The 20716-nt window shown below is 47.0% G+C and overlaps 1 protein-coding gene across 1 annotated transcript in view; it reads left to right on the top strand.

Annotated features, from left to right (window-relative positions):
• Window positions 1-20716, top strand: part of LOC128686032 (protein turtle-like) — a 660191-nt gene that overhangs the window by 413356 nt on the left and 226119 nt on the right. The window contains exon 7 of the mRNA XM_070083444.1: window positions 12158-12312. Coding sequence (XP_069939545.1) covers window positions 12158-12312 — 155 coding nt within the window. The remainder of the gene's footprint in view (window positions 1-12157; window positions 12313-20716) is intronic.

Here is a 20716-nt window from a genome sequence, read left to right as displayed (position 1 = left end):
AAGTGCTAGACTATGTAGAAGGTGGGAAGCAGAGTGCTAGACTATGTAGAAGGTAGGAAGCAGAGTGCTAGACTATGTAGAAGGTGGGAAGCAGAGTGCTAGACTATGTAGAAGGTGAGAAGCAGAGTGCTAGACTATGTAGAAGGTAGGAAGCAGAGTGCTAGACTATGTAGAAGGTGGGAAGCAGAGTGCTAGACTATGTAGAAGGTAGGAAGCAGAGTGCTAGACTATGTAGAAGGTGGGAAGCAGAGTGCTAGACTATGTAGAAGGTGGGAAGCAGAGTGCTGGATTATGCAGAAGGTGGGAAGCAGAGTGCTAGACTATGTAGAAGGTGGGAAGTAGAGTGCTAGACTATGTAGAAGGTGGGAAGCAGAGTGCTATACTATGTAGAAGGTGGGAAGCAGAGTGCTGGACTATGTAGAAGGTGGTCAGCAGAGTGCTGGATTATGTAGAAGGTGGGAAGCAGAGTGCTAGACTATGTAGAAGGTGGGAAGTAGAGTGCTAGACTACGTAGAAGGTGGGAAGCAGAGTGCTGGACTATGTAGAAGGTGGGAAGCAGAGTGCTGGATTATGTAGAAGGTGGGAAGCAGAGTGCTAGACTATGTAGAAGGTGGGAAGTAGAGTGCTAGACTATGTAGAAGGTGGGAAGCAGAGTGCTAGACTATGTAGAAGGTGGGAAGCAGAGTGGTAGACTATGTAGAAGGTGGGAAGCAGAGTGCTAGACTATGTAGAAGGTGGGAAGCAGAGTGCTAGACTATGTAGAAGGTAGGAAGCAGAGTGCTAGACTATGTAGAAGGTGGGAAGCAGAGTGCTAGACTATGTAGAAGGTAGGAAGCAGAGTGCTAGACTATGTAGAAGGTGGGAAGCAGAGTGCTAGACTATGTAGAAGGTAGGAAGCAGAGTGCTAGACTATGTAGAAGGTGGGAAGCAGAGTGCTAGACTATGTAGAAGGTGGGAAGCAGAGTGCTGGATTATGCAGAAGGTGGGAAGCAGAGTGCTAGACTATGTAGAAGGTGGGAAGTAGAGTGCTATACTATGTAGAAGGTGGGAAGCAGAGTGCTGGACTATGTAGAAGGTGGGAAGCAGAGTGCTAGACTATGTAGAAGGTGGGAAGCAGAGTGCTGGACTATGTAGAAGGTGGGAAGCAGAGTGCTGGATTATGTAGAAGGTGGGAAGCAGAGTGCTAGACTATGTAGAAGGTGGGAAGTAGAGTGCTAGACTATGTAGAAGGTGGGAAGCAGAGTGCTGGACTATGTAGAAGGTGGGAAGCAGAGTGCTGGATTATGTAGAAGGTGGGAAGCAGAGTGCTAGACTATGTAGAAGGTGGGAAGTAGAGTGCTAGACTATGTAGAAGGTGGGAAGCAGAGTGCTAGACTATGTAGAAGGTGGGAAGCAGAGTGCTAGACTATGTAGAAGGTGGGAAGCAGAGTGCTAGACTATGTAGAAGGTGGGAAGCAGAGTGCTAGACTATGTAGAATGTGGGAAGCAGAGTGCTAGACTATGTAGAAGGTGGGAAGCAGAGTGCTAGACTATGTAGAAGGTGGGAAGCAGAGTGCTAGATTATGTAGAAGGTGGGAAGCAGAGTGCTAGACTATGTAGAAGGTGGGAAGTAGAGTGCTAGACTATGTAGAAGGTGGGAAGCAGAGTGCTAGACTATGTAGAAGGTGGCAAGTAGAGTGCTAGACTATGTAGAAGGTGGGAAGCAGAGTGCTAGACTATGTAGAAGGTGGGAAGCAGAGTGCTAGACTATGTAGAAGGTGGGAAGCAGAGTGCTAGACTATGTAGAAGGTGGGAAGCAGAGTGCTAGACTATGTAGAAGGTGGGAAGCAGAGTGCTAGACTATGTAGAAGGTGAGAAGCAGAGTGCTAGACTATGTAGAAGGTGGGAAGCAGAGTGCTAGACTATGTAGAAGGTGGGAAGCAGAGTGCTGGATTATGTAGAAGGTGGGAAGCAGAGTGCTAGACTATGTAGAAGGTGGGAAGTAGAGTGCTAGACTATGTAGAAGGTGGGAAGCAGAGTGCTAGACTATGTAGAAGGTGGGAAGCAGAGTGCTGGACTATGTAGAAGGTGGGAAGCAGAGTGCTGGATTATGTAGAAGGTGGGAAGCAGAGTGCTAGACTATGTAGAAGGTGGGAAGTAGAGTGCTAGACTATGTAGAAGGTGGGAAGCAGAGTGCTGGACTATGTAGAAGGTGGGAAGCAGAGTGCTGGATTATGTAGAAGGTGGGAAGCAGAGTGCTAGACTATGTAGAAGGTGGGAAGTAGAGTGCTAGATTATGTAGAATGTGGGAAGCAGAGTGCTAGACTATGTAGAAGGTGGGAAGCAGAGTGCTAGACTATGTAGAAGGTGGGAAGCAGAGTGCTAGACTATGTAGAAGGTGGGAAGCAGAGTGCTAGACTATGTAGAAGGTGGGAAGCAGAGTGCTAGACTATGTAGAAGGTGGGAAGCAGAGTGCTAGATTATGTAGAAGGTGGGAAGCAGAGTGCTAGACTATGTAGAAGGTGGGAAGTAGAGTGCTAGACTATGTAGAAGGTGGGAAGCAGAGTGCTAGACTATGTAGAAGGTGGGAAGTAGAGTGCTAGACTATGTAGAAGGTGGGAAGCAGAGTGCTAGACTATGTAGAAGGTGGGAAGCAGAGTGCTAGACTATGTAGAAGGTGGGAAGCAGAGTGCTAGACTATGTAGAAGGTGGGAAGCAGAGTGCTAGACTATGTAGAAGGTGGGAAGCAGAGTGCTAGACTATGTAGAAGGTGGGAAGCAGAGTGCTAGACTATGTAGAAGGTGGGAAGCAGAGTGCTAGACTATGTAGAAGGTGGGAAGCAGAGTGCTAGACTATGTAGAAGGTGGGAAGCAGAGTGCTAGACTATGTAGAAGGTGGGAAGCAGAGTGCTAGACTATGTAGAAGGTGGGAAGCAGAGTGCTAGACTATGTAGAAGGTGGGAAGCAGAGTGCTAGACTATGTAGAAGGTGGGAAGCAGAGTGCTAGACTATGTAGAAGGTGGGAAGCAGAGTGCTAGATTATGTAGAAGGTGGGAAGCAGAGTGCTAGACTATGTAGAAGGTGGGAAGTAGAGTGCTAGACTATGTAGAAGGTGGGAAGCAGAGTGCTAGACTATGTAGAAGGTGGGAAGTAGAGTGCTAGACTATGTAGAAGGTGGGAAGCAGAGTGCTAGACTATGTAGAAGGTAGGAAGCAGAGTGCTAGACTATGTAGAAGGTGGGAAGCAGAGTGCTAGACTATGTAGAAGGTGGGAAGCAGAGTGCTAGACTATGTAGAAGGTGGGAAGCAGAGTGCTAGACTATGTAGAAGGTGGGAAGCAGAGTGCTAGATTATGTAGAAGGTGGGAAGCAGAGTGCTAGACTATGTAGAAGGTGGGAAGTAGAGTGCTAGACTATGTAGAAGATGGGAAGCAGAGTGCTAGACTATGTAGAAGGTAGAAAGCAGAGTGCTAGACTACGTAGAAGGTGGGAAGCAGAGTGCTAGACTATGTAGAAGGTGGGAAGTAGAGTGCTAGACTATGTAGAAGGTGGGAAGCAGAGTGCTAGACTATGTAGAAGGTGGGAAGCAGAGTGCTAGATTATGTAGAAGGTGGGAAGCAGAGTGCTAGACTATGTAGAAGGTGGGATGCAGAGTGCTAGACTATGTAGAAGGTAGGAAGCAGAGTGCTAGACTATGTAGAAGGTGGGAAGCAGAGTGCTAGACTATGTAGAAGGTGGGAAGCAGAGTGCTAGACTATGTAGAAGGTGGGAAGCAGAGTGCTAGACTATGTAGAAGGTGGGAAACAGAGTGCTAGACTATGTAGAAGGTGGGAAGCAGAATGCTAGACTATGTAGAAGGTGGGAAGCAGAGTGCTAGACTATGTAGAAGGTGGGAAGCAGAGTGCTAGACTATGTAGAAGGTGGGAAGCAGAGTGCTAGACTATGTAGAAGGTAGGAAGCAGAGTGCTAGACTATGTAGAAGGTGGGAAGCAGAGTGCTAGACTATGTAGAAGGTAGGAAGCAGAGTGCTAGACTATGTAGAAGGTGGGAAGCAGAGTGCTAGACTATGTAGAAGGTGGGAAGTAGAGTGCTAGACTATGTAGAAGGTGGGAAGCAGAGTGCTATACTATGTAGAAGGTGGGAAGCAGAGTGCTGGACTATGTAGAAGGTGGTCAGCAGAGTGCTGGATTATGTAGAAGGTGGGAAGCAGAGTGCTAGACTATGTAGAAGGTGGGAAGTAGAGTGCTAGACTACGTAGAAGGTGGGAAGCAGAGTGCTGGACTATGTAGAAGGTGGGAAGCAGAGTGCTGGATTATGTAGAAGGTGGGAAGCAGAGTGCTAGACTATGTAGAAGGTGGGAAGTAGAGTGCTAGACTATGTAGAAGGTGGGAAGCAGAGTGCTAGACTATGTAGAAGGTGGGAAGCAGAGTGCTAGACTATGTAGAAGGTGGGAAGCAGAGTGCTAGACTATGTAGAAGGTGGGAAGCAGAGTGCTAGACTATGTAGAAGGTAGGAAGCAGAGTGCTAGACTATGTAGAAGGTGGGAAGCAGAGTGCTAGACTATGTAGAAGGTAGGAAGCAGAGTGCTAGACTATGTATAAGGTGGGAAGCAGAGTGCTAGACTATGTAGAAGGTAGGAAGCAGAGTGCTAGACTATGTAGAAGGTGGGAAGCAGAGTGCTAGACTATGTAGAAGGTGGGAAGCAGAGTGCTGGATTATGCAGAAGGTGGGAAGCAGAGTGCTAGACTATGTAGAAGGTGGGAAGCAGAGTGCTAGACTATGTAGAAGGTAGGAAGCAGAGTGCTAGACTATGTATAAGGTGGGAAGCAGAGTGCTAGACTATGTAGAAGGTGGGAAGTAGAGTGCTAGACTATGTAGAAGATGGGAAGCAGAGTGCTAGACTATGTAGAAGGTGGGAAGCAGAGTGCTAGACTATGTAGAAGGTGGGAAGCAGAGTGCTAGACTATGTAGAAGGTGGGAAGCAGAGTGCTAGACTATGTAGAAGGTGGGAAGCAGAGTGCTGGATTATGCAGAAGGTGGGAAGCAGAGTGCTAGACTATGTAGAAGGTGGGAAGCAGAGTGCTAGACTATGTAGAAGGTAGGAAGCAGAGTGCTAGACTATGTAGAAGGTGGGAAGCAGAGTGCTAGACTATGTAGAAGGTGGGAAGCAGAGTGCTAGACTATGTAGAAGGTAGGAAGCAGAGTGCTAGACTATGTAGAAGGTGGGAAGCAGAGTGCTAGACTATGTAGAAGGTGGGAAGTAGAGTGCTAGACTATGTAGAAGGTGGGAAGCAGAGTGCTAGACTATGTAGAAGGTGGGAAGCAGAGTGCTAGACTATGTAGAAGGTGGGAAGCAGAGTGCTAGATTATGTAGAAGGTGGGAAGCAGAGTGCTAGACTATGTAGAAGGTGGGAAGTAGAGTGCTAGACTATGTAGAAGATGGGAAGCAGAGTGCTAGACTATGTAGAAGGTAGGAAGCAGAGTGCTAGACTACGTAGAAGGTGGGAAGCAGAGTGCTAGACTATGTAGAAGGTGGGAAGTAGAGTGCTAGACTATGTAGAAGGTGGGAAGCAGAGTGCTAGACTATGTAGAAGGTGGGAAGCAGAGTGCTAGATTATGTAGAAGGTGGGAAGCAGAGTGCTAGACTATGTAGAAGGTGGGATGCAGAGTGCTAGACTATGTAGAAGGTAGGAAGCAGAGTGCTAGACTATGTAGAAGGTGGGAAGCAGAGTGCTAGACTATGTAGAAGGTGGGAAGCAGAGTGCTAGACTATGTAGAAGGTGGGAAGCAGAGTGCTAGACTATGTAGAAGGTGGGAAGCAGAGTGCTAGACTATGTAGAAGGTGGGAAGCAGAATGCTAGACTATGTAGAAGGTGGGAAGCAGAGTGCTAGACTATGTAGAAGGTGGGAAGCAGAGTGCTAGACTATGTAGAAGGTGGGAAGCAGAGTGCTAGACTATGTAGAAGGTAGGAAGCAGAGTGCTAGACTATGTAGAAGGTGGGAAGCAGAGTGCTAGACTATGTAGAAGGTAGGAAGCAGAGTGCTAGACTATGTAGAAGGTGGGAAGCAGAGTGCTAGACTATGTAGAAGGTGGGAAGTAGAGTGCTAGACTATGTAGAAGGTGGGAAGCAGAGTGCTATACTATGTAGAAGGTGGGAAGCAGAGTGCTGGACTATGTAGAAGGTGGTCAGCAGAGTGCTGGATTATGTAGAAGGTGGGAAGCAGAGTGCTAGACTATGTAGAAGGTGGGAAGTAGAGTGCTAGACTACGTAGAAGGTGGGAAGCAGAGTGCTGGACTATGTAGAAGGTGGGAAGCAGAGTGCTGGATTATGTAGAAGGTGGGGAACAGAGTGCTAGACTATGTAGAAGGTGGGAAGTAGAGTGCTAGACTATGTAGAAGGTGGGAAGCAGAGTGCTAGACTATGTAGAAGGTGGGAAGCAGAGTGCTAGACTATGTAGAAGGTGGGAAGCAGAGTGCTAGACTATGTAGAAGGTGGGAAGCAGAGTGCTAGACTATGTAGAAGGTAGGAAGCAGAGTGCTAGACTATGTAGAAGGTGGGAAGCAGAGTGCTAGACTATGTAGAAGGTAGGAAGCAGAGTGCTAGACTATGTAGAAGGTGGGAAGCAGAGTGCTAGACTATGTAGAAGGTAGGAAGCAGAGTGCTAGACTATGTAGAAGGTGGGAAGCAGAGTGCTAGACTATGTAGAAGGTGGGAAGCAGAGTGCTGGATTATGCAGAAGGTGGGAAGCAGAGTGCTAGACTATGTAGAAGGTGGGAAGTAGAGTGCTAGACTATGTAGAAGGTGGGAAGCAGAGTGCTATACTATGTAGAAGGTGGGAAGCAGAGTGCTGGACTATGTAGAAGGTGGGAAGCAGAGTGCTGGATTATGTAGAAGGTGGGAAGCAGAGTGCTAGACTATGTAGAAGGTGGGAAGTAGAGTGCTAGACTATGTAGAAGGTGGGAAGCAGAGTGCTGGACTATGTAGAAGGTGGGAAGCAGAGTGCTGGATTATGTAGAAGGTGGGAAGCAGAGTGCTAGACTATGTAGAAGGTGGGAAGTAGAGTGCTAGACTATGTAGAAGGTGGGAAGCAGAGTGCTAGACTATGTAGAAGGTGGGAAGCAGAGTGCTAGACTATGTAGAAGGTGGGAAGCAGAGTGCTAGACTATGTAGAAGGTGGGAAGCAGAGTGCTAGACTATGTAGAATGTGGGAAGCAGAGTGCTAGACTATGTAGAAGGTGGGAAGCAGAGTGCTAGACTATGTAGAAGGTGGGAAGCAGAGTGCTAGATTATGTAGAAGGTGGGAAGCAGAGTGCTAGACTATGTAGAAGGTGGGAAGTAGAGTGCTAGACTATGTAGAAGGTGGGAAGCAGAGTGCTAGACTATGTAGAAGGTGGCAAGTAGAGTGCTAGACTATGTAGAAGGTGGGAAGCAGAGTGCTAGACTATGTAGAAGGTGGGAAGCAGAGTGCTAGACTATGTAGAAGGTGGGAAGCAGAGTGCTAGACTATGTAGAAGGTGGGAAGCAGAGTGCTAGACTATGTAGAAGGTGGGAAGCAGAGTGCTAGACTATGTAGAAGGTGAGAAGCAGAGTGCTAGACTATGTAGAAGGTGGGAAGCAGAGTGCTAGACTATGTAGAAGGTGGGAAGCAGAGTGCTGGATTATGTAGAAGGTGGGAAGCAGAGTGCTAGACTATGTAGAAGGTGGGAAGTAGAGTGCTAGACTATGTAGAAGGTGGGAAGCAGAGTGCTAGACTATGTAGAAGGTGGGAAGCAGAGTGCTGGACTATGTAGAAGGTGGGAAGCAGAGTGCTGGATTATGTAGAAGGTGGGAAGCAGAGTGCTAGACTATGTAGAAGGTGGGAAGTAGAGTGCTAGACTATGTAGAAGGTGGGAAGCAGAGTGCTGGACTATGTAGAAGGTGGGAAGCAGAGTGCTGGATTATGTAGAAGGTGGGAAACATAGTGCTAGACTATGTAGAAGGTGGGAAGTAGAGTGCTAGACTATGTAGAATGTGGGAAGCAGAGTGCTAGACTATGTAGAAGGTGGGAAGCAGAGTGCTAGACTATGTAGAAGGTGGGAAGCAGAGTGCTAGACTATGTAGAAGGTGGGAAGCAGAGTGCTAGACTATGTAGAAGGTGGGAAGCAGAGTGCTAGACTATGTAGAAGGTGGGAAGCAGAGTGCTAGATTATGTAGAAGGTGGGAAGCAGAGTGCTAGACTATGTAGAAGGTGGGAAGTAGAGTGCTAGACTATGTAGAAGGTGGGAAGCAGAGTGCTAGACTATGTAGAAGGTGGGAAGTAGAGTGCTAGACTATGTAGAAGGTGGGAAGCAGAGTGCTAGACTATGTAGAAGGTGGGAAGCAGAGTGCTAGACTATGTAGAAGGTGGGAAGCAGAGTGCTAGACTATGTAGAAGGTGGGAAGCAGAGTGCTAGACTATGTAGAAGGTGGGAAGCAGAGTGCTAGACTATGTAGAAGGTGGGAAGCAGAGTGCTAGACTATGTAGAAGGTGGGAAGCAGAGTGCTAGACTATGTAGAAGGTGGGAAGCAGAGTGCTAGACTATGTAGAAGGTGGGAAGCAGAGTGCTAGACTATGTAGAAGGTGGGAAGCAGAGTGCTAGACTATGTAGAAGGTGGGAAGCAGAGTGCTAGACTATGTAGAAGGTGGGAAGCAGAGTGCTAGACTATGTAGAAGGTGGGAAGCAGAGTGCTAGACTATGTAGAAGGTGGGAAGCAGAGTGCTAGATTATGTAGAAGGTGGGAAGCAGAGTGCTAGACTATGTAGAAGGTGGGAAGTAGAGTGCTAGACTATGTAGAAGGTGGGAAGCAGAGTGCTAGACTATGTAGAAGGTGGGAAGTAGAGTGCTAGACTATGTAGAAGGTGGGAAGCAGAGTGCTAGACTATGTAGAAGGTAGGAAGCAGAGTGCTAGACTATGTAGAAGGTGGGAAGCAGAGTGCTAGACTATGTAGAAGGTGGGAAGCAGAGTGCTAGACTATGTAGAAGGTGGGAAGCAGAGTGCTAGACTATGTAGAAGGTGGGAAGCAGAGTGCTAGATTATGTAGAAGGTGGGAAGCAGAGTGCTAGACTATGTAGAAGGTGGGAAGTAGAGTGCTAGACTATGTAGAAGATGGGAAGCAGAGTGCTAGACTATGTAGAAGGTAGGAAGCAGAGTGCTAGACTACGTAGAAGGTGGGAAGCAGAGTGCTAGACTATGTAGAAGGTGGGAAGTAGAGTGCTAGACTATGTAGAAGGTGGGAAGCAGAGTGCTAGACTATGTAGAAGGTGGGAAGCAGAGTGCTAGATTATGTAGAAGGTGGGAAGCAGAGTGCTAGACTATGTAGAAGGTGGGATGCAGAGTGCTAGACTATGTAGAAGGTAGGAAGCAGAGTGCTAGACTATGTAGAAGGTGGGAAGCAGAGTGCTAGACTATGTAGAAGGTGGGAAGCAGAGTGCTAGACTATGTAGAAGGTGGGAAGCAGAGTGCTAGACTATGTAGAAGGTGGGAAGCAGAGTGCTAGACTATGTAGAAGGTGGGAAGCAGAATGCTAGACTATGTAGAAGGTGGGAAGCAGAGTGCTAGACTATGTAGAAGGTGGGAAGCAGAGTGCTAGACTATGTAGAAGGTGGGAAGCAGAGTGCTAGACTATGTAGAAGGTGGGAAGCAGAGTGCTAGACTATGTAGAAGGTAGGAAGCAGAGTGCTAGACTATGTAGAAGGTGGGAAGCAGAGTGCTAGACTATGTAGAAGGTGGGAAGCAGAGTGCTAGACTATGTAGAAGGTGGGAAGCAGAGTGCTAGACTATGTAGAAGGTGGGAAGCAGAGTGCTAGACTATGTAGAAGGTGGGAAGCAGAGTGCTAGACTATGTAGAAGGTGGGAAGCAGAGTGCTAGACTATGTAGAAGGTGGGAAGCAGAGTGCTAGACTATGTAGAAGGTGGGAAGCAGAGTGCTAGACTATGTAGAAGGTGGGAAGCAGAGTGCTAGACTATGTAGAAGGTAGGAAGCAGAGTGCTAGACTATGTAGAAGGTGGGAAGCAGAGTGCTAGACTATGTAGAAGGTGGGAAGCAGAGTGCTAGACTATGTAGAAGGTGGGAAGCAGAGTGCTAGACTATGTAGAAGGTAGGAAGCAGAGTGCTAGACTATGTAGAAGGTGGGAAGCAGAGTGCTAGACTATGTAGAAGGTGGGAAGCAGAGTGCTAGACTATGTAGAAGGTGGGAAGCAGAGTGCTAGACTATGTAGAAGGTGGGAAGCAGAGTGCTAGACTATATAGAAGGTGGGAAGCAGAGTGCTAGACTATATAGAAGGTGGGAAGCAGAGTGCTAGACTATGTAGAAGGTGGGAAGCAGAGTGCTTGACTATGTAGAAGGTGGGAAGCAGAGTGCTAGACTATGTAGAAGGTGGGAAGCAGAGTGCTAGACTATGTAGAAGGTGGGAAGCAGAGTGCTAGACTATGTAGAAGGTGGGAAGCAGAGTGCTAGACTATGTAGAAGGTGGGAAGCAGAGTGCTAGACTATGTAGAAGGTGGGAAGCAGAGTGCTAGACTATGTAGAAGGTGGGAAGCAGAGTGCTAGACTATGTAGAAGGTGGGAAGCAGAGTGCTAGACTATGTAGAAGGTAGGAAGCAGAGTGCTAGACTATGTAGAAGGTGGGAAGCAGAGTGCTAGACTATGTAGAAGGTGGGAAGCAGAGTGCTAGACTATGTAGAAGGTGGGAAGCAGAGTGCTAGACTATGTAGAAGGTAGGAAGCAGAGTGCTAGACTATGTAGAAGGTGGGAAGCAGAGTGCTAGACTATGTAGAAGGTGGGAAGCAGAGTGCTAGACTATGTAGAAGGTGGGAAGCAGAGTGCTAGACTATGTAGAAGGTAGGAAGCAGAGTGCTAGACTATGTAGAAGGTGGGAAGCAGAGTGCTAGACTATGTAGAAGGTGGGAAGCAGAGTGCTAGACTATGTAGAAGGTAGGAAGCAGAGTGCTAGACTATGTAGAAGGTGGGAAGCAGAGTGCTAGACTATGTAGAAGGTAGGAAGCAGAGTGCTAGACTATGTAGAAAGTGGGAAGCAGAGTGCTAGACTATGTAGAAGGTGGGAAGCAGAGTGCTAGACTATGTAGAAGGTGGGAAGCAGAGTGCTAGACTATGTAGAAGGTGGGAAGCAGAGTGCTAGACTATGTAGAAGGTGGGAAGCAGAGTGCTAGACTATGTAGAAGGTGGGAAGCAGAGTGCTAGACTATGTAGAAGGTGGGAAGCAGAGTGCTAGACTATGTAGAAGGTGGGAAGCAGAGTGCTAGACTATGTAGAAGGTGGGAAGCAGAGTGCTGGACTATGTAGAAGGTGGGAAGCAGAGTGCTAGACTATGTAGAAGGTGGGAAGCAGAGTGCTAGACTATGTAGAAGGTGGGAAGCAGAGTGCTAGACTATGTAGAAGATGGGAAGCAGAGTGCTAGACTATGTAGAAGATGGGAAGCAGAGTGCTAGACTATGTAGAAGGTGGGAAGCAGAGTGCTAGACTATGTAGAAGATGGGAAGCAGAGTGCTAGACTATGTAGAAGGTGGGAAGCAGAGTGCTAGACTATGTAGAAGGTGGGAAGCAGAGTGCTAGACTATGTAGAAGGTGGGAAGCAGAGTGCTAGACTATGTAGAAGGTGGGAAGCAGAGTGCTAGACTATGTAGAAGGTGGGAAGCAGAGTGCTAGACTATGTAGAAGGTGGGAAGCAGAGTGCTAGACTATGTAGAATGTGGGAAGCAGAGTGCTAGTCTATGTAGAAGGTGGGAAGCAGAGTGCTAGACTATGTAGAAGGTGGGAAGCAGAGTGCTAGACTATGTAGAAGGTGGGAAGCAGAGTGCTAGACTATGTAGAAGGTGGGAAGTAGAGTGCTAGACTATATAGAAGGTGGGAAGCAGAGTGCTAGACTATGTAGAAGGTGGGAAGCAGAGTGCTAGACTATGTAGAAGGTGGGAAGCAGAGTGCTAGACTATGTAGAAGGTGGGAAGCAGAGTGCTAGACTATGTAGAAGGTGGGAAGCAGAGTGCTAGACAGCAATAGCATAACTCTTTAAGAAAATATATAAGATATACCTTTAATTAAATAAACAGTTAAGTGAAGAGTATAATATAGTTATAATGAATCCTTCATTTTTATATCCCTGAGCACCGAGTTCAGACAATGTCTCATTTTTTCTTTCAGTCCGCCCCTTAGTGACGAGGCTGGTGGCTCCCCCGAAGGGTTTAAGGGTTGGGAGAGAGTATGATATAAGCTGTGCCTCTGCAGGGTCTCGGCCTCATGCGAATATGACCTGGACGCTAGGGAATACGGTGTCCTTCATTCCTCTCGTCGCCTCAGTAAGTAATGCAGGTTAACTGAGCGTCTCTAATTCATCTCGTCGCTTCAGTAAGTATAAGGATAATTTGGTGTCCTTATCTTTTCTGGTGTCTATAGTAATAGTAGATGTTATGATATTTACAAAGTAAATTGGTCGTGTGGATCATTCAGTGCTTGAACCAACAAACACTAACAAAATACACACACACACACACACACACACACACACACACACACACACACACACACACACACACACACACACACAGGAACATACCGAGGTTGTTAGGTAAGACACATATGCAACAGTTAGACAACTTTATTCCGAAACGTTTCGCCTACACAGTAGGCTTCTTCAGTCGAATACAGAAAATAGATGTTCATCTTGTCAGACACTGCAACACATGGCATCTTGGTACAGAAAACACCTTGGACAAGCTTTTCAAGTGAGAAGTGTTGGATCTGAGAGGGACATGACCTTTCAGTGGTTACATTCTCACTACTACTACTACTACTACTACTACTACTACTACTACTACTACTACTACTACTACTACTCTGCACCTCTCCTTCCGACAGTATTTAAGTCTCCGCACTGTCGCTTGATCTTCAGATAGTTCCTGACTATGGAACTGAACTTCTCCAGGCCGAGGGACTGACAACCTCAAATTCTACGACTACAAGGGTGATGGACTGATTACATCGTCTTCACATCTCTACTGTTCCTGCCTATTTTCTGTATTCGACTGAAGAAGCCTACTGTGTAGGCGAAACGTTTCGGAATAAAGTTGTCTAACTGTTGCGTATGTGTCTTACCTAACAACCTGTCGGTATTGTATACCATTTTGATGTTCAACATACCGAGGTATCGGAGTGTGTACCTCGATCGAGACAGAACACAAGAACAAAGGCTGAAACTGAAAGAGAGGGTAAAAAGACGCAAGGAGGAGCGAGAGACAATTGCAGAGATAAACAGGAAAACCCAGACTCAGGAGGAAGAGCGAAGACTACCTCCTTCAGAATCACTCACAGAAGGACCCCAACCACGACAACCCCAATGCAACCAAACAACCTAAACAAAAACCCACACACTGTACCCTCTGCCCCCACTTCCATCATCACAAACTCCACTCCCACAGCAACCCCCCATAGGTCCCTGCCAGGGCTCCCGCTCCCCCTACCCCAATGTTCTCCCCAGACCACAGTTTTAGAAAAGAAATTGAAGGCTTAGTATACGAATGGAGACGGAATAAAAAATAAATGTGAGGAGTGGCATGAAAGAATCAAGGAGACGTCCCCAGACATCATAGCAGTCAAAGAAACGAAACTCCCCAAGATGATAACAGAAGCAATTTTCCCACCCTGAGGAAAGATAGAAGGAGCAGAGGGGGAGGAGGAGGAGTTGCACTGCTCATTAAAAACCGATAGGGAAATGGAAGGAATGAACGAAATTGGCGAAAGGGTTTACATAGTAGGTACAATTAAGTCTGGGGAACATTAGATAGTCATTGCAGTGAAGTATAACCCGCCACAGAACTACAGGAGGCCAAGAGAAGAATATGACGAGAGTAACAGAACAATCGTGGACACTCTAGCTGAGGGGGCCAGAAGAGCTTTTGTGGGTAGAGCAAAGTTACTAGTTGTGGGCGATTTCAACCACAAGGAGATTGATAGGGAGCCACAAGGGGGTCCCAAAACATGGAGAGCCAAGATGATGGATGTGGTACTGGAAAACCTCATGCATCAATGTGTTAGGAACACCACCAGAGAGAGAGTGGAGGATGAACCAGGAAGACTGGACCTCGTGTTCACTCTGAGTAGCTCAGGCATTGAGGACATCACATGTGAAAGACCCCTTGAAGCTAGTGATCACGTGGTTCTGAGCTTTGAATACATAGTAGAGTTACAAGTGGAGAGGGTAACAGGAGTAGGATGACACTAATGTGCCACTAATCACAATCTTCAACATATCCATTTTAACTGGGCAACTACGTGAGGTATAGAAGATGGCAAATGTAGTCCCAATTTTTAAGAAAGGAGACAGAAACGAGGCACTAAACTATAAACCAGTGTCACTGACGTGTATAGTATACAAAGTCAAAGAGAAGATTGTCAGGGGAAGAGTGGTGGAGCACCTAGAACGGGACAAGCTTATTACCGACAACCAGCTCGGATTCATGGAAGGCAAATCCTGTGTCACAAACCTACTGGGGTTTTATAACAAGGTAACGGAAGTAAGACACGAGAGGGGTGAGTAGATTTCATTTTCTTGAACTGTAAGAAGGCTATCGATAGAGTTCCTCACAAGAGATTAGTGCAAAAGCTAGAGGATCAGGCATGTATAACAGGAAGGGCATTGCAATGGATCAGATAATACCTGACAGGGAGGCAAAAACGAGTCATGGTACGCGACGAGGTATCACAGTGGGAGCCTGTGACGAGCGGGGTTCCACAGGGGTCAGTCCTAGGACCAGTGCTATTTTTGGTATACGTGAATGACATGACGGAAGGGATAGACTCAGAAGTGTCCCTGTTTACAGATGATGTGAAGTTAATGAGGAGAATTAAATCGGATGAGGATCAGGCAGGACTACAAAGAGACCTGGACAGGCTGGAAACTTGGTCCAGCTAAAGGCTCTTCGAATTTAACCTTGCTAAATGCAAAGTCAAGAAGATCGGGAAAGGGCAAAGAAGACAGCAGACAGATTATGAGCTAGGTGACCAAGACTGCAAACCTCACTCAAGGAAAAGGATCTTGGGATGAGTATAACATCGAGCACATATTCTGAGGCACACATCAACCAGATAACTGCTGCAGCATCTAGGCCCCTAGCAAACTTGAGAATAGCGTTCCGATACCTCAGTAAGGAATCGTTCAAGACTTTGTACACGGTGTACGTCAGGCCCATACTGGAGTATGAAGCACCAGTTTTGAACCCTTCACCTGGTCAAGCACGTCAAAAATTAGAGAAAGTGCAAAGGTTTGCAACAAGGTTAGTTCCAGAGCTAAGGGGAATATCCTACGAAGAAAGGTTAAGATAAATCGGCCTGACGACACTGGAGGACAGAAGGGTTAGGGAAGACATGATAACGACATACAAAATACTGAGAGGAATTGACAAGGTGGACAAAGACAGGTTGTTACAGAGATGGGACACAGAAACAAGGGGCCACAATTGGAAGTTGAAGAATCGGAAGAGTCAAATTGATGCTAGGAAGTATTTCTTCAGTCAGAGTTGTTGTCAGGAAGGGGAATAGTCTGGCAAACGATGTAGTGGAGGCGGGAACCATACATAGTTTTAAGACGAGGTATTATAAAGGTCATGGAGCAGGGATAGAGAGGACCTAGTAGCGATCAGTGAAGAGGCGGGGCCAGGAGCTGTGTCTGACCCCTCCAACCCCTCCAACACACACACACACACACACACATGCACACACACACACACACACACACACACACACACACACACACACACACACACACACACACACACACACAATCAGCGAAGAGGCGGGGCCAGGAGCTGTGACTCGACCCCTGCAACCACAAATAGGTGAGTACAAATAGGTGAGTACACACACACATACACACACACACACACACACACACACACACACACACACACACACACACACACACACACACACACACACACACACACACACACACACGCGCGCGCGCGCGCTCCCCAGAAACACCTGCAGAAGGACTCCAGCCACGACACCCCCAAGGCAACTGAACAATCCAAACCAACCATCACACACCGATCCCTCTGTTTCAACCCCCCGCACCACAGTTACAGTATTAGAACAGAAGTTGAAGGTCTGGTACACAAATGCAGATGGATTAACGAATAAACATGAGGAATGGCAAGAAAGAATCAATGAGAAGTCCCCAGACATCATAGCAGTTACAGAAATAAAACTCACGGAGACAATAACAGATGCAATCTTCCCACCAGGATACCAGATCATGAGGAAAGATAGAAGGGGCAGGGGGGGGGAGATGGGGTTGCTCTGCTCGTAAAAAACAGATGGAAATTCGAGAAAATGGAAGGCATAGATGAGACGGGAGAAAGAGACTACATAGCAGGTACACTTCAGTCTGGGGAACACAAAGTGGTCATTGCAGTGATGTATAATCCACCACAGAACTGCAGGAGGCCAAGAGAGGAATATGAAGAGAGCAACAGAGCAATGGTGGACACAGTTGCTGAGGTGGCAAGAAGAGCTCACTCCAGCAGAGCAAAGTTGCTGGTTATGGGAGATTTCAACCACAGGGAGATTGACTGGGAAAACCTGGAGCCACATGGGGGTCCCGAAACATGGAGAGCCAGGATGTTGGACGTGGTGCTGGAAAACCTCATGCACCAACATGTTAAGGACACTACCAGAGTGAGAGAGGAGGATGAACCAGCAAGATTGAGGACATCAAGTATGAGAGTCCCCTAGGAGCTAGCGACCACGTGGTTCTGTGCTTTGAATACATAGTAGAGCTGCAAGTGGAGAGAATAACAGGAGTTGAGTGGGAAAATCCTGACTATAAAAGAGGGGACTACATAGGGTTGAAGAACTTCCTGCTGGAGGTCCAGTGGGACAGAGAACTGGCAGGAAAGCCTGTAAATGAAATGATGGAATATGTAACAACAAAATGCAAGGAGGCAGTGGAAAGGTTTATTCCTAAGGGCAACAGTAACAACGGGAAGACCAGAACGAGCCCCTGGTTTACCCGACGGTGTAAGGAGGCAAAAACAAAATGCAATAGAGAATGGAAAAAGTACAGAAGGCAGAGAACACACGAAAATAGGGAGATCAGTCGCAGAGCCAGGAATGAGTACGCACAGGTAAGGAGGGAGGCCCAACGACAGTATGAAAATGACATAGCATCGAGAATCAAGACTGACCCGAAACTGTTGTATAGCCACATCAGGAGGAAGACAACAGTCAAAGACCAGGTGATCAGATTAAGGACAGAAGGTGGAGAACTCACAAGAAATGATCAGGAGGTATGTGAGGAGCTGAACAGGAGATTTAAGGAAGTTTTTACAGTAGAGACAGGAAGGGCTGTGGGAAGACAGCACAGAAGGGAACATCAAGAGGGAATATACCAACAAGTGTTGGATGACATACGAACAACTGAGGAGGAGGTGAAGAAGCTCTTAAGTGACCTTGACACCTCAAAGGCGATGGGACCGCACAACATCTCACCATGGGTCCTTAGAGAAGGAGCAGATATGCTGTGCGTGCCTCTAACCACAATCTTCAACACATCCCTTGAAACTGGGCAACTACCTGAGAAATGGAAGACAGCTAATGTAGTCCCCATATTTAAGAAAGGAAACTGAAACGAGGCACTAAACTACAGACCTGTGTCTCTGACATGTATTGTGTGCAAAGCCATGGAGAAGATTATCAGGAGGAGAGTGGTCGAACACCTGGAAAGGAACAAGATTATAAATGAAAACCAGCATGGGTTCATGGAAGGCAAATCTTGTATCACAAACCTCTTGGAGTTTTATGACAAGGTAACAGAAGTAAGACACGAGAGAGAAAGGTGGGTAGATTGCGTTTTCCTAGACTGCAGGAAGGCCTTTGACACAGTTCCCCACAAGAGATTAGTGCAGAAGCTGGAGGATCAGGCGCATGTAAAAGGGAGGGCACTGCAATGGATAAGGGAATACCTGACAGGGAGGCAGCAACGAGTCATGGTACGTGAAGAGGTATCACAGTGCGCGCCTGTTACGAGCGGGGTCCCACAGGGGTCAGCTCTAGGACCAGTGCTGTTTTTGATATATGTGAACGACATGATGGAAGGAATAGACTCTGAAGTGTCCCTGTTCGCAGATGACGTGAAGTTGATGAGAAGAATTAAATCGGACGAGGATGAGGCAGGACTGCAAAGAGACCTGGACAGGCTGGACATGTGGTCCAGTAATTGGCTTCTCGAATTCAACCAAGCCAAATGCAAAGTCATGAAGATTGGGGAGGGGCAAAGAAGACCGCAGACAGAGTATAGGCTAGGTGGACAAAGTCTACAGACCTCACTCAGGGAGAAAGACCTTGGGGTGACCATAACACCGAGCACATCACCGGAGGCACACATCAACCAAATAACCGTTGCAGCATACGGGCGCCTGGCAATCCTGAGAATAGCGTTCCGATACCTTAATAAGGAATCGTTCAAGACACTGTACACTGTGTATGTTAGGCCCATACTGGAGTATGCAGCACCAGTCTGGAACCCACACCTGGTCAAGCACGTCAAGAAGTTAGAGAAAGTACAAAGGTTAGCAACAAGGCTAGTCCCAGAGCTCAAGGGAATGTCGTACGAGGAAAGGTTAAGGGAAATCGGACTGACGACACTGGAGGACAGAAGGGTCAGGGGAGACATGATAACGACATACAAGATACTGCGGGGAATAGACAAGGTGGACAGAGATAGGATGTTCCAGAGAGGGGACACAGGGACAAGGGGTCACAACTGGAAGCTGAAGACTCAGACGAGTCACAGGGACGTTAGGAAGTATTTCTTCAGTCAGAGAGTTGTCAGCAAGTGGAATAGCCTAGCAAGTGAAGTAGTGGAGGCAGGAACCATACATAGTTTTAAGAAGAGGTATGACAAAGCTCAGGAAGCAGCGAGAGAGAGGACCCAGTAGCGATCAGTGAAGAGGCGGGGACAGGAGCTGAGTCTCGACCCCTGCAACCACAATTAGGTGAGTACAATTAGGTGAGTACACACACACACACACACACATACACGCAAGGGACTCCATAGTACGAACTCTTCAGATTGGGGGTCCCAGTGTGGTGATTGCATTGATATACAACCTGCCACTGAACAGCAGGAGGCCAACAGAAGAATATGATAAGAGCAACAGTGCAATGGTGGACACACTAGCTGAGGTGGCCAGAAGGGCCCATATGGGTAGGGCAAAGTTACTAGTTATGGGTGATTTCAATCACAAGGAGATTGACTGGAAAACCTGGAGCCACATGGGAGACCAGAAACTTGGAGGGCTAAAATGGTGGAGGTGGTACTAGAAAACCTCTTGCATCAACACGTTAGGGACCATAGCAGAGAGAGAGAGGAAAAGATGAACCAGCAAGGCTGGACTTCATATTCACCTTGAGAAGTTCCAACATCGAGAACGTCACTTATGAAATGCCCCTCGGAGCTAGTGATCAAGTGGACCTGATCATCGAATACACTATAGCGTTAAAAGTGGAGAGTGAAACTGTATGAGTAGGATGGAAGAAGCCAAACTACAAAAGATGGGACTACACAGGCATGAGGAATTTCCTGCTTGACTGAAAGAGAACTGATGGAAAAAAACAGTAAATGAAATGATATTAAACTGTGACCAGAAAATGCAAGGAGGCAGAGGAGAGGTTCGTACCCAAGGGTAATAAAACAACAGGAAGTTCAAAAGAAGCCCTTGGTACAGCCGAAGGTGTAGAAAGGCCAAACCTAAGTGCGATAAAGAAAAAGTATAGATTACAAAGCACCCAGGAAAATAAGAAGATTAACCGAAGAGCCAGAAATGAATATACGTGGATAATGTGGGAGGTTTAGTGACAATACGAAAATGACACAGCATTGAGAGCCAGATCTGATCCAAAGCTGTTGTACAGTCACATCAGGAGGAAAAGTCAAGGATCAGGTAATCTGACTGATTAAGGAAGGAGGGGAGATCACAAGAAATGACAGAGGAGTCTGTGAAGTGTTCAGCATGAGATTCAAGAAATTATTTTCATTGGAGACATGTCCCCAGCAAACTGGACTGGAAGGTAGACCAACAAGTGCTGGATATATTACATACAACAGAAGAGGAGATGAAGAAGCTGCTAAGTGAGCAAGATGTCTCAAAGACGGTGGAACCGGACGTCTCTCCGTGTGTCCTGAGAGAGGGAGCAGAGGCACTATGTGTGCTACTAACAGCAATCTTCAACACACCATGAGGTATGAAAGACTGGAAATGTACCCCCACTCTTTAAGAAAGGAGACAGGCAGGTATCAGAGTGGGTGCCGGTGACGAGCGGAGATCCACGAGAGTCAGTGATAGGGCCAGTGCGGTTTCTGGTAGATGTGAATGACATGAGGTGATGCATAGATTCAGAGGTGTCACAGTCTGCAGACGATGTAAAACTAATAAGGAGAATTCAAGTGGATGAGGACCAGGTGGGACTACAAAAGAGTCTGGACAGGTTGTAAGCCTGGTCCATCAAATAGCTCATAAAGTTTAACCCCACAAAATTAAAAGTCATAAAGATTGGAGGTGAAAGAAGACAGCAGGCAGAGCACACGCTAGGGGGCCAAAGACTGCAAACCTCACTCAAGGAAATGGATCTTGGGATGAGTGTAATACTGAGCACATCTCCTGAGGCGCACATCAACCAAACAATTGTTGGAGCATATTGGCGCCA

The sequence above is a fragment of the Cherax quadricarinatus genome, chromosome 9 (assembly GCF_038502225.1).
Source record: "Cherax quadricarinatus isolate ZL_2023a chromosome 9, ASM3850222v1, whole genome shotgun sequence".
NCBI classification, from domain to species: Eukaryota; Metazoa; Arthropoda; class Malacostraca; order Decapoda; family Parastacidae; genus Cherax; species Cherax quadricarinatus.
This window is presented reverse-complemented; position numbering and strand designations above follow the sequence as displayed.